This window comes from Rhinatrema bivittatum, chromosome 7, assembly GCF_901001135.1.
Source record: "Rhinatrema bivittatum chromosome 7, aRhiBiv1.1, whole genome shotgun sequence".
NCBI lineage: Eukaryota > Metazoa > Chordata > Amphibia > Gymnophiona > Rhinatrematidae > Rhinatrema > Rhinatrema bivittatum.
The window spans coordinates 130,557,975-130,571,458 of NC_042621.1; the positions used below are offsets into that span (position 1 = coordinate 130,557,975).

General features: G+C 46.7%; 1 protein-coding gene across 1 annotated transcript in view; it reads right to left on the reverse strand.

Annotated features, from left to right (window-relative positions):
• ALOX5 (arachidonate 5-lipoxygenase) overlaps positions 1 to 13,484 on the reverse strand; it is a 167,450-nt gene that overhangs the window by 36,552 nt on the left and 117,414 nt on the right. The window contains exon 10 of the mRNA XM_029609129.1: positions 12,899 to 13,077. Within this exon, the coding sequence (XP_029464989.1) occupies positions 12,899 to 13,077 (179 nt within the window). The remainder of the gene's footprint in view (positions 1 to 12,898; positions 13,078 to 13,484) is intronic.

The window sequence follows — 13,484 nt, forward strand, 5'->3', positions numbered from 1 at the left end:
TTTTCATATGATGCTGTATGCAAAGTAGTACATTTTTATTGAAACTGTTCTTTTAAAATAAACTGGTTGTGCACATCTGAATCATTTTTCCTTTTCCCAATTAGTTTTCCCATGTTTTGTTGTATTACATTTTCTCTGTCCTCCTTCCTTCCCTTTGACCCGTTCTTTCAGTTCGAGCTGTTTCTCTTCATCTCACTGCCTCTGCTCTTTCAGTCTCTTTCAAGCACCATTCCAGTCTTTCATCCCCTAGCTTCTCACACATCTATCACTCCTTCTTTATCGAGCCCTCTTCTTCTCCATCCCCTCCAGTCTTTTACCTTTCTATTCATTCACTTCCCCATTCCAAGATCACACCCCTTCATCTTCCCCTTCAGATTCTTCTGTGCATGTGTGAGGGAGTGGACTCCTTAAAGGACCGACCACAGCTATCTGTACCAGTCTTCCTTAACTTCCAAACCAGCAAGGGATTCTGGGCTAGGGTGGATTCTGGCAGCCTGGGATATAAGATTAGGACCCAGAGGGATGAGCAGGTCCCAGGAGCAAGACAGAAATTTCAAGAAAGTGAATATAACTGAACTGCAAGTTGTAATTGCCACGTTTGTTTTGTTGAACCGCATAAAACAGCCAAGTTGTTTATTTTGTTACTTTTCACCAATAAAGAAGTATAGAAACATTTTTGACAGAGTCCAGTCTGGAGTCTGTTCTCTGGATAGTCCTGACTACTTGGTACTACATATAGTGAGAGAAGTGGGATCCCTGTTCTAAGCAGGAAGCACAGCCAGGAGCCCACAAGAGACAGAGAAGAAAAAAGTTGTTTTTTATTTTTCACTGGGGTATCGCTGCAGGGCAGCTCATAAGTCCATTACCACAGGCCTAGGGGGTTATCCCCTCCTGAAGCAGGTAGAGTAATTCAGTTAGTAAGGGTCGGATAGGCCAGAACGTTTTGTTTTTTTGTTTTCTTTTTTTCTCTCCTTCACCTGGAGAGTCAGTAGTTGCTACTTGTGCAACTGGAGAAACAATGAATATAGAGCAGGTAATACAGGTCCTGGCAGAGAATCAGCAACAGCTACAGAAGATTGTACACAGTTTACATGAACAATTCACCCAGCAACAAGGAACTCTTCTGAAAATTGTTCAAGCCACACAAGCTGGTAGATCCCAGTTAAATTCATTACCTCACAATCTGTTCAAGATGAAGGCAGGCAAGGACCCGCAGGTCTTCCTGAAAATCTGAGAGAACCTCTTGACTATTGGCTTGACTATTGGCTTGTCCAGAAGCCAACTGGACTACATACTTAGCTAACTTGCTCACAGGCAGAAGTCAAGCAGCCTTTCAAGCAGCCAATCCAGATGGAAGAGCAACCTATGCAGAAGTCAAGGCCGCTAACCTAGAGAGAGCTGGGTATACCTCAGAAACACAGAGGCAGAAGTTCTGGTGGGGCTTCCTACAGCCCAAAGAGAGCCTCCAAAATCTGTTCCATCGCCTGAGGGATGCCAGCTGGAAATGGCTGCAGCCGGAGGCAAAAAACTGACCTCCAACTAGCCCAACAGGTGCTTCTACAACAATTCTTAATTGGGCTTGACCAGCCCATGTGGAATTGAGTTTGCCAATATGCAGGGCTCATATTGGAAAAAGCTCTAGAAGTGGTGGATGCCTTCCATCAGGTGTAATTAATGCCCAACATAGTAACGAGGCAAGACAGGCAGCCTGCACAGACTCACTGGCACAACACAGAGAGTGGGGTCCTCAGTAATATCCCTCAGAAGCAGACGGCTCATCTTCTGTACCCAGAACCCAGGTCACATGCCCATCCATGTACTTTAACTAGCCAGAGAGATCATTTGGCAAGGGATTGCCAATTTGAGAGACCCGAGGTTATGAATGTCAGCTTAGTGACCCAGCCCACACTAGAAAGTAAAATTCCTGGGGAGAAAGGGAAAACTCCAAAGCAAGAAAGACCATTACCCTGAAAGAAGAAAGGTACCTCAGTGTGTTCAAACCACCCCAAGAACGAAACTACAGATACTTTTACTTTCTGTGCCTTCTGTGTAGGGAGCAGTCATCAGGAGGACTGCTGCCCATTTGGAAAGGCTGAAATCGAAGAGCCCTTGAGGGGAATGACTAAAGGGAAACCCATCCTGTGGGCATGCTCATTTTGTAAGACAGTGGACCACACTGATGAAGTGTGTCTATGGTTAGACGATATGGAGTGGGAACACAAGCTGAAAGAACAACGCAAGAACAAGCAGGGTGCAATGGCAGAACCTCAGAATGAGAACAAGAAATGGGAACAGGAGTGGGTGAACATGTTCACAAAACTTCAAAACTGTAACTTAATGGATCTTCATCATCAGCGTCGAAAGGAATTCCTGATCCAGGTGGAAATGGATGAAGTTGCCACCCAAGCTTTGATGGATTCAGGGTCTGGCAAGACTCTCGTTTGTGAGGACCTGTTCCAAAAAGAGCCCATCAATCTTAACAGAAAAGGAAAATTGGTTCTTACCTGATAATTTTCATTCCTGTAGTACCACGGATTAGTCCAGACTCCTGGGTTTTGCCTCCCATCCAGCAGATGGAGACAGAGAAGTTTTAACAGACTCTGCCCTATATCCTGAGGTGCCACCTACAGTCCGTCAGTATTACTCAGTAACAAAGCAGAATGGTTCAAGACCAAACTAACTATATACACTAAAATGTAACCTGAACTGGATTACTAACCCCAAATGGGAACAGAACCCATTGAACACGGTAAATTAGATTAATCTGCATAATCAATGTATAGAATTGCTGAAGGAGCGGTCTCTCCATCACCTCTATGCGCCAATCGGGCGGGACTCTGGACTGATCCGTGGTACTACAGGAATGAAAATTATCAGGTAAGAACCAATTTTCCTTTCCCTGTACGTACCCGGATCAGTCCAAACTTCTGGGATGTACCTGAGCTTCTCTTACTTGGAATGGGATCCAGAGAGGCCCACTCTCAGCACACCTTCTCCAAATCCACCTGCACCTGGGGCCTGGACATTCAGTCAGTAATGCCTGGCAAAGGTATGCAAAGACTTCCAGGTAGCCGCTCTGCAAATCTCCTGCGGAGAAGTTTGTTGACATTCCGCCCAAGAAGCTGCCTGAGAATGATTAGAATGTGACCAGAGACCCACTAGTAAGGGCCTACCATGTAGTAAATATGCCGAATTTATAGCCTCCTTCAGCCAACGGGCTATTGTGGTTTTAGATGCCATATTACCCATTTTTGGGCCACTCCAGAGCACAAAGAGATGATCCGAGACACGAAAACTGTTGGTAACCTCCAGATAACGCATCATAGCCCTACGAACATCCAATTTCCTCAAGTCCTTAGAAAGAGGATCCGACCGATCCAGGTCAGGCAAGGACAGAAGCTTCACCGATTGATTTAAATGAAAAGAGGACACTACCTTGGGGAAAAACGAAGGAACCATTCGCAAGGATACTCCAGAATCCGAAATCCTTAAGAAGGGCTCCCTACATGATAGGGTCTGAAGCTCAGACAATCTACGAGCAGAGGAAATCGCCACCAGAAACATCACTTTCAACGTAAGGTCTTTCAAAGTTGCTCTTTTCAAAGGTTCAAAGGGCGCAGCACACAAAGCCGTAAGAACTAAGTTTAGATTCCAGGACGGACAAGGATGTCTCACCGGTGGACATAAATGCTTCTCCCCCTGAAGGAAGCGAGAGACATCTGGATGCGCAGCCAACACTACCCCCTGTATGGAACCGCGTAAGCAACCAAGAGCTGCCAACTGCACCCTTAAGGAACTACATGATAATCACTTAGCTGAGCCAGCTTGAAGGAAACACAAAATATCCGGCACAGACGCTCGGGTAGGCACAATCTCCCTGTCTATGCACAAGCCTCAAAGACCTTCCATACTCGAATATAAGACAGGGGAGTGGAAGCTTTACACGACCTCAAAAGTGTAGACACTACAGCGTCCAAATACCCTTTGTACTTCAGACGCTGCCTCTCAAAAGCCATGCCGCTAGATAAAAGCGATCGACCTGGTCAAAACAGACGGGTCCTTGATGAAGCAGGTTTGGCCGATCCAGGAACCATAGATGACCCTCCACCACTAGATTGACAGATCCGCAAACCATGGACAATGCGGCCATTCAGAAGCCACCAGGATCACTTCTGCCGGGTGTAGTTCTATTCGCCTGAGCACTTTGCCGATTAGAGGCCAAGGTGGGAAGACATAAAGCAGGACATTCGTCAGCCAGGGAAGTACCAGAGCGTCCATTCCCTCTGCTCCCGTGTCTCTGCGTTGAGCAAAGAAGCGTGGGGCCTTGGCATTCTTGAACATCGCCATCAGATCCATGCAAGGTGTACCCCACGTGTCGCAGATGAGCTGAAAAGCTCCGTTGGCCAGCTCCCACTCCCCTGGATTGAGACGATGTCGACTGAGAAAATCCGCGTGAACGTTGTCGACCCCAGCAATGTGGGACGTTGCTTTGCTGACCAGGTTCTGCTCCGCCCAGCTGATTAACTGGCAAGCTTCCAACTCCACTGGCTGGTTCTTGGTTTCGCCTTGGCGATTGATGTAAGCCACCGTGGTCGCATTGTCGGACAGCACCCTGATGGACTTCCCCCTGAGGAGCGGAAGGAAGGCCTGCAATGCCAGTCACACCTCCCTGGCCTCCAGACGATTGATGGACCATTGGGTCTCCTCTTGGGACCACTGCCCCTGCACGGACTTCCACCGACAAACTGCTCCCCAACCGGAAAGGCTGGCATCTGTAGTCACCACCGTCCATTCTGGGACCACCAAGGGAACTCCACGGCTCAAGTTGTCTGAGAGCAGCCACCAATCCAGGCTGGACCATGTGGACTCCGTCAGCGGCAACGGAAGATGAAATTGTTCAGAAACCGGATTCCATCGGGAAAGCAATGCCGATTGTAAAGGCTGCATGTGAGTGAAGGCCCATGGAACCAGTTCCAGGGTCGATGTCATGGATCCCAGGACCTGCAAGAAATCCCAATCTTTCGGAGGATGCTTGGACAACAAGACTCATACCTGTCCTTGCAATTTGTCAATGCGTTTGGACGTCAGGAAAACTCTCCCTCGTCATGTGTCGAACAACGCCCCCAGAAATTCCACTGATTGGGAGGGAATTAGACGACTCTTGGTCATGTTGATCACCCAGCCAAGCGCACGCAACAATTGAAGTACCCAGTGTATCGCTACCTGGCACAGTACTTCCGATTTTGCTCGAATCAGCCAATCGTCCAAGTATGGATGCACCAAAAATCTTTCCCTGCATAGTTGCGCCACCACCACCACCATTATCTTGGTGAATGTCCTGCGTGCGATAGCAAGGCCGAAAGGTAGAGCTCGAAACTGGTAATGATGGCCCAAGATGGAAAACCTCAGGAACCTCTGGTGATCGGTCCAGATCCCGATGTGCAACTACACCTCCATCAGATCCAGGGATGCTAGAAATGCTCCCTGCTGAACTGAAGCAATGACGGACCGTAATGTCTCCATGCGGAAGCGGGGTACCCGAAGACATCTGTTGACCCACTTTAAATCGAGAATGGGCCGGAAGGTCCCCTCCTTTTTTGGTACTACAAAGTAAATGGAGTAACGGCCTTTTCGTTGTTCTGACGGAGGAACAGGAGTGATCGTGCCGAGCTCGAGAAGGCGATGCAATGTCTCCTTGACCGCCCGACGCTTTGTTGCATAACCACAGGGAGAGAACAGAAACCGATGGCGAGGTCGGCGTGCAAAATCTAAAGCATAGCTGTGTCTTATCACAGAGAGAACCCACTGGTCCGATGTGAATTTGGTCCACTCCTCGTAAAACAGAGACAATCTGCCCCCTACTACTGGAACCGAGGAATGGACCGGCCGCCCATCATTGTGAAGGCTTTCCGCCCTGTGTAGACTGGGTGTTACCAGGTCTACCGAAGCATTGCCCACGAAAGGACTGAGACCAGGACTGCTGTCTGTTGGAATTCTGTCGAAAAGAGGAAGTGGGCGCGCGAGGTGCTCTAGACCTTCAACCCCCACGAAATCGAGACTTAGAAGAAAAAGAACCTCTCAGCTTTGGCCTATCTTCCGGCAATCGATGAACTTTATTCTCTCCCAGAGACTGAATCAGATCCTCCAGTTCTTTGCCAAACAGCAGCTTGCCTTTGAAAGGCAGAGATCCCAGCTGGGATTTGGAAGAAACATCTGCCGACCAGATTCTTAACCACAAAAGACGATGGGCAGAGACGGCGGATACCATGGTTCTGGCAGATGTGCGAAGTAAATCATAAAGGGCGTCCACACTACAAGCAATGACAGCCTCAAGTCGCCCAGCTTGGAGGGCTTCCCCCTCCGATAGAGAATCGTTGGCCTGCAGTTGTTGCACCCAGCAAAGGCCCACTCGCAAAGAAAAATTGCTACACATAGCCGCTCTGATCCCAAGTGCTGAGACCTCAAAAATCTTCTTTAGCTGAAGCTCTAGCTTACAATCCTGTAAGTCCTTGAGAGCGGTCGAAACAGTGACCGGGATGGTAGTCTTTTTTGTAACAGCAGACACCGCCGCATCCACCTTGGGTACTTGAAGTAGCTTCAAAGCTCCTCTGGCAGAGGATATAGCTTATCCATCGCCTTTGAAACTTTCAGGCCCAAGTCCAGGGTGTCCCATTCCCGGAAAAGCAAATCCGTGGCTGAAAAATGAAAAGGGAATGAGGAAGGTGGTCCACGCAGACCTAACAACACTGGGTCAGTAGATCCCAGCCTGGACTCTTCCTGGGGGGCCTCAATACCCAATTCCCCTAAAATAGCGGGAATGAGAGGCCCCAATTCTTCCTTCCTAAAGAGTCGGGCCACCTTCGGGTCGTCCCCTTCCACCACATGGGACCCACGCGGGGCTCCCTGTGGCTGGTCTGCATCCCCATCAACCCCCCTCGGGGGCTGAGATGGTTCATCCAAATCATCCTAGTCGTCAGGATCTATAGATGTATCTGAAGCAGGTTGAGGAGCCACTAACCTTAATGGCTGCTTTGACTTAGAGTATTCTATGACCTCAGCAGGCTTGTTTGGCTTCTTAGGCCTGGCCAGAGGGTCCAATAAGAGGGACTTGTCCAGTGCCCTCTTTTTCCCTATTTTCTGTGCCTTAAAGGCCCTGTGCAACAGCAGCACAAAATCTGATGAAAAAGAAGAGGCAGAAGAGGAATTATCCGTATCCCCCTCGGGGATATCCATGCTGACTTTTGAATCAAGCTCTCCTGATTTGTCCACCTCAGGGACCATCGTTTGCGGAGACAAAGGCGGCGGGAGATTCCCCTCCCCCGCTGCTGACAGCACCGCCGACCTCACTAATTCGAGTGAGTCCAAAATGGTGCCCCTTCCCGCGCTCAGCGGGAAGGGGCCGACAGAAGGAGACTGCAAATCCCCAAAAGCTCCAGAGACAGATTGGACCCGCAAAATGACACTCCTTTACTTGGGTACATGATACAACCCCAGATCCCCAATAAGCATCTCTGATCCTGAGTCCCCCAAACACATGATCCATCCCCCAGAGAGCCCGCTGGGGGGGGGGGGCGGGGTGATGGATCACTTGTTTGAGGGGCTCAGGGTAAGGGAAGAGTATGGTGGAATTTGGGAGGCTCTCTAGGGAATGGATTACATATTTGGGGGGCTCAGGGATCTGTATCAGTGTCTGGGGTGGCTCTTTGGGTTATGGATGATGTGTTTGGGGGCTCAAGGGGGGATCTGGGGAGGCTCTCTGGGGGATGGATTGCGTGCAAGATGGTCAGATATAATTCTGTTGGAGGATCTCCAAATTCTTGTTTTTCGGTCACATGGCAGCAGCAAATTTTCCAGTGCACCACCAACTTCAACAGTGCCCACCCCTCCCCTCCCCTCCCCCCCTTGACCCTGGTTGGAGGTGGCAGTAGGGTGCGAGGCTGGCTGGCATAAACATTACCAATGATGATGGGAAGATTTAATTTTCTATAATCCTGCTGGGGAAACAGCAGATTCTGTGGTAGTTTCTACAGCATCCTGGGAAACCAAGGGCCCGGATTACACTGAGAAGATAATGAGGACAATTTCCAAAGACATTTATTTGGGTAAATAGCAATTTAAATGCCAAAAAAAAATCGGCTGTCTGAAATTGCCTCTTCCTCAATACAGCTAAAAGCACGTGTGACATTGCAGAATGTGCACACTGTTAGCCACGTTGAGCAGAGGTGGAGGCCAGGGAGAAAAACATTGCCTTCTCAACTCGACACATTTTATTTTCCATGGGAAGAGTTCCTCCAGGAAAATTTCATGTGGAAATGCCCACAGGTTCTGGGTGCCCATGGCAAGTTCCAAAGTGAAAGTATGCGTCTACTTTCTGTCTGAAAACTGGTACAAAGTCCCGGTGGGTGAAAAGAACCCAGAGACCTTGTTCTAATGTGAAGAGCACGAAAAATCGCCCCCGAAAATCTGGAAAGAAAATTAGATAACGGGAAGACATGATCTTAAAATTAAACACTGTTAGACCTATAACCTCTTTACGTCTTTATTTTTCCTTTCCTTGGGTCTTCTCTTCCCCTTTTCCTTCCCCTCGCCCCTCCTTTTCTTTCTGTTAATGTATATTTTTATTTACCCTTCCTGAGAATTCATGGTTTGCAATGTTGGTTTAACAGCATTGCATTTTCCAGGGAAAAGTATATTCTTGTAATATCGCTTTCATTTGAATAAAAACGAAGTTAAAAAAAAATGTTAGAATGAGTGCACTTCACCTCACATTTTAATAGGATATAAAGGGAGCGATTCTCAGACCGTCTGAGTTGGCACAAAGTCTGCAGATACTTTTAACCCACTAGCTCTGCAACTATATTGAAAGCAAAACCATGCACATATTTTTGCTCGGAAAATTGCCCAAGGGTATAAAGCACCCATGAATATTTGCACCTGCTTTTTCTTCTGAGGGAACATTTTCTCAAGTTAAATGACGCACGCATATTTGAAAATGCAATCCAAGAATGTTATTCCCCCTCCCCCCCTGACCACAGCATGCCCCTGGGCGCTCCTCCTCTCCCTATGGCTTACGAGATGTGTGCATTTTCAGACGCATGGAGGGTGGGCAACTTTCAGATGGCTGACTTACATACAATGCATAAATCACTTTGAAAATTATTCTCCAAGTAATATTCTCCCACATCGAAAGAGAGAGAGAGCACAGACAGAAATTTAAACAAAATATGTACGGCTGACCTATAAATAGTTAAGCAAATGTAACAATATGGTGTTCAATAAGTAAAAAAAAAAATCATTTTTCTTTCATATATAATAATTCTTTACTATCTGAAAGCCAATATATGAACATGGTTTGCACAGCTGAAATGCAGCAGGATTTTAAAATTCAGGTATCAGAATTATGTATGGCTTTCCACAAAATCTAGCCTTAGTTACTCTGAGTTCTTCCATACCCACACAGACAACCGAGATAAACAGACTCCGTCCTCTCCAGATAGAAAGATCATATGTTGGCGATCTTCATATCAAGAATAATTACAAAAGGTCAGACCGAGCCAGTTCTTGTTTCACCCAGTTACAGATGTGGCTCCTATTGGCCTTCTTTTTTTGTGTGATCTACCTTTTCTAATCCTTCGGAAGTGCTCCTGTTTTTAGCCTAGCTTGCTGGCCATATAAGATCACAGTGTCTGTGTGTCCCCTGATGACCTTTGAACTGTCCATCCAGTTTCATTCAGTTTTGTGCCATAGATCAGGGGGGAGCAAACATTTTGAGCCTCAGCCCCCCCCCCCCCTTCCATCCATACAATTTGTTGGGCCCCCACCCACCAAAGTTGGGTTACATCGTGTACATAATATATATTTATATGTGTGTGTGTGTGTGTGTGTATATGTCAAAGTCTCACCAACCAATCAGCTGTTGAACCATTTGCCAAATAGCTCAAAATTCCAGTTTAGGTTCTCTTCAGGTTGCTGATAGGAGAAATCAGATAAACACACAAACACAAAGAGAGGCAGATACCACACCACATCCAGACAGGCACCTCGCAGTAACAGCAACACTGCCAGACACATTGTGAACTAATACAAAACTCTACAACAAAGACACTCAAAATCTATACTGCAAACTTATCATAACGTAACAGTAGTAACACCAAGAACTCAAACAAGAACCCTACCTGTGAAAAAGCAGCACTGTAAATATTACACTGGGTCACAGAATACCAATGCACCACCTACCGGGGAAATGAAACAAACCCGATTTTCTATAAATTCCTACACAGACACTACATGCTAGCTGAATCTCTCACCTTGGTCACATGCATGGAGCAGAGAGATACCCTCACCAAATACAGAATAAAGGATTAGAAATTAGAACCAGCAATATGCAGGCAAAAATTGAAATGGAAACTCCAAGAAGCCACACTCTGTCTACAGTGTAACAATGGAAAAAGAGAACCACCATTCCTCATAAAACAATAAAATCAAGAAACATCAATTATAATAGCAGAATCATACTAATAAAAGAATAAATATTTCAGAACTACTGACAAATAGAACAACATCTATTAAAGTCATATACATTTTTTAAATTTCCCAAGCACTCATAAAATATTTCTAAACAGCCCATATATAAAATAACACCCAATAATTAAAACTGAGGATAAAAAAGGCCCTGTTGTCCATATCTGTCACCCTGACATTATCAAGGATTAGGGGGCTAGGGGGGACACCTAAACTTTATACTCTTTCACTCACATACAAACTTGCATGTTCATTCTCTCTCACACATACACACATGCTCTCATATATACCCACACACTCTCATACACAGGCTCTAAATCCCCCCCCCCCCCCAACACACACACACACATGCACGCAAAAGGTCTTACTCTCCCAGATTCCCTCAAACACTTACAGGTTCTCAGCCACACAGACACCCAGGCTGGCACAGATTCATTCTCACACACACACACACATCAACCCCCAGGGAAGTATCCATTCTCTCTCACACACACACACATCAACCCCCAGGCAGGCACCCATTCTCTCTCGCTCTCTCTCACTCTCACACACACACCCACAGGCAGGCACTCATTCTCTCTTTCACACACACACACACAGACCCCCAGGCAGGCACTCATTTTCTTACACACACACATACTCAGACCCCCAGGCAGGCACTCATTCTTTCACACACACAGACAGACCCCCAGGCAGGCACTCATTCTCTTACACACACACATACTCAGACCCCCAGGCAGGCACTCATTCTTTCACACACACAGACAGACCCCCAGGCAGGCACCCATTCTCTCTCTCTCTCTCTCTCTCTCACACACACACACACACACACACACACACACACACTGAATGCAGGCCCCCTCTTTTTGCTTTGCTTGCAGCCTTGGAGCCTCTTTCATTCTTGCTGCCACCATTACTGCCGTCGCGTGGCTGTTGGGGAGGAGCCAATCTCTCATTGCTGCTTCTGGCACTGAAGCCTGTTCTGCTGCCTCCTCCTCTGTGCAGGCCCTGATATATTAAAAATTGGCAGGACTAGCACTTCTCCATGCTGATCTCATGAGAAGTGATCTCATAAAGGAAGTGCTACTCTCATGAGTTCTAATACCGCGGGCCTGCAAAGATGGGAAGGGAGTCCATCTCTGCTTAGCTGCTGGTAGGGTGAGGTCCACTGGTGGCTGCATGGCCTCTCTCTCTGTTTGTCGGCCTCCAGTGGGATCAGGTCCACCAGTGGCCACATACGCCTTCTCCCGGGGTACAACATTCCACTAGGCCCAGACAGCAGAGCCAGGCACTCTTGTCTTTTCATCCTGGCTGCTGGCGGACCCCTGGAAACTAATCTGCGGCCCTGCGGGGGTGGTGACCCCCCCCTTTGCGCACCCCATCATAGATAACACAGTGCTCAGTGCACTCCAGCTCATATTTTTCATGTGCCTTTATCCCTTTCTCCTCCAATCCTTTTTCTTTTCATCTCCTAGAGGAAAACAGATCACTTTAATTCAGTTTAACTGAAATCTCAAGCCAGACAAAGCATTTTATGATGTCATTCGGCATTTTTAAAACTGTCCTGCCATTGGTTGACATTCATTTTTAAAGCTGCCCTTCCATTGGTTAGTGCCTGTGACCATCAGCTGCTGACTCCATTTCTTGCCTAGTTTCCCATAGGAAGAAAAAAATCTCTAGTGTTTAATGGTATAGTTATCACATAGAAATTCCCATTACGAACATGCTCATAACCATGGGCATGCAAATTTCTGTACCAGAGAGGACAGAATGTGTGAAAAATGCAGTTCTCCCTATAATCTTATGATTTTAGCTTCAATCCGCAAGTCAGCTTGCCAGTTATAATTTTTTCCCTAGTTTTCTTTTTTTAAATGTGCTTTTCCCCTTCCCACACCTCTCCTCTCCCTTAATGACGTTCCTTACAGATCTCCAGTCCACAATATTTAAAGTCTCTATTGGCAGTCTTTAGGACTCTCTAATTATCATAGGTTGTTTTTGTATTTTTTAAGGTAATTATATTATGAATGCTGATGGAAGATGGGCAAGTAGAGAGTAACTAGGCACAATTGCTCGCAAGTTTCAAACTTGTCCTAATCATTCCCCTTTGTAGTGTCTTTTGCTATTTGACCCATACATGCACACACATTTTTCTGCACCAAAAAATTAAAACTAGGCATCGCAAACTTTTTTTCACTCATCTCCTTGATGCTATTATGAAGAATGTGTCTACATAAAGGACACTACAAAAGTCTAGGAATGGTTCTTATGGGTGACCTTGTTAGCAGTCTGCTTCAGGGAACCTGGAGCCAAAACAGTAAACCCAGTTCCATTCTCACAGACCTGTAGTCTTTCTTGTGGTAATAATGGGAGCTCTTACTTCCTTGTTGCTTCCCAGACCTTGATTCCATCGTCTCTGTAGAAATAGTATGGGATGTCTTCCTTGCTGTCCATCCCATTCAGTTTAATTGCCTCTGGCAAGTGCAGGGAATCATACGTAAATGTCTTCATAGCTTGCAGCACCATCTGGACATGCCCACCACCACCTGTAGCATTTGCCTTCAAAATGAAAAAAACAAAGAAACAAAATCTGCATAATACGGTAGAAATGCTAGACTATTTGGTGTCCTAAGCGAACTTTCAGTCATGCACCTCCCTCCCAAACCTACCTCTTGGCAGCAGCTCCAGCACAGGGCTCCCTCCTACCAGTGGAGGCGGCTCTAGCACAATGCTCCCTTCTTTGGCAGTATGAGATCTGACGTACGTTTGTTATGCCTTTATGCCTGACATTGGCAGGATTTTGCCACCCTTAAAATTTTAGTGCTCTAGGCGGCAACCCCCCAGTTTTCCTAATGAAAGCACTGGCCCCGGCTCCATCGAGTACATAACTTGCATGGGGGAACTTTAAAACAAAAAAAAAAATTCCAACTCCACTCCCCAAACCATCTCTCACCAGTTCAAATAAA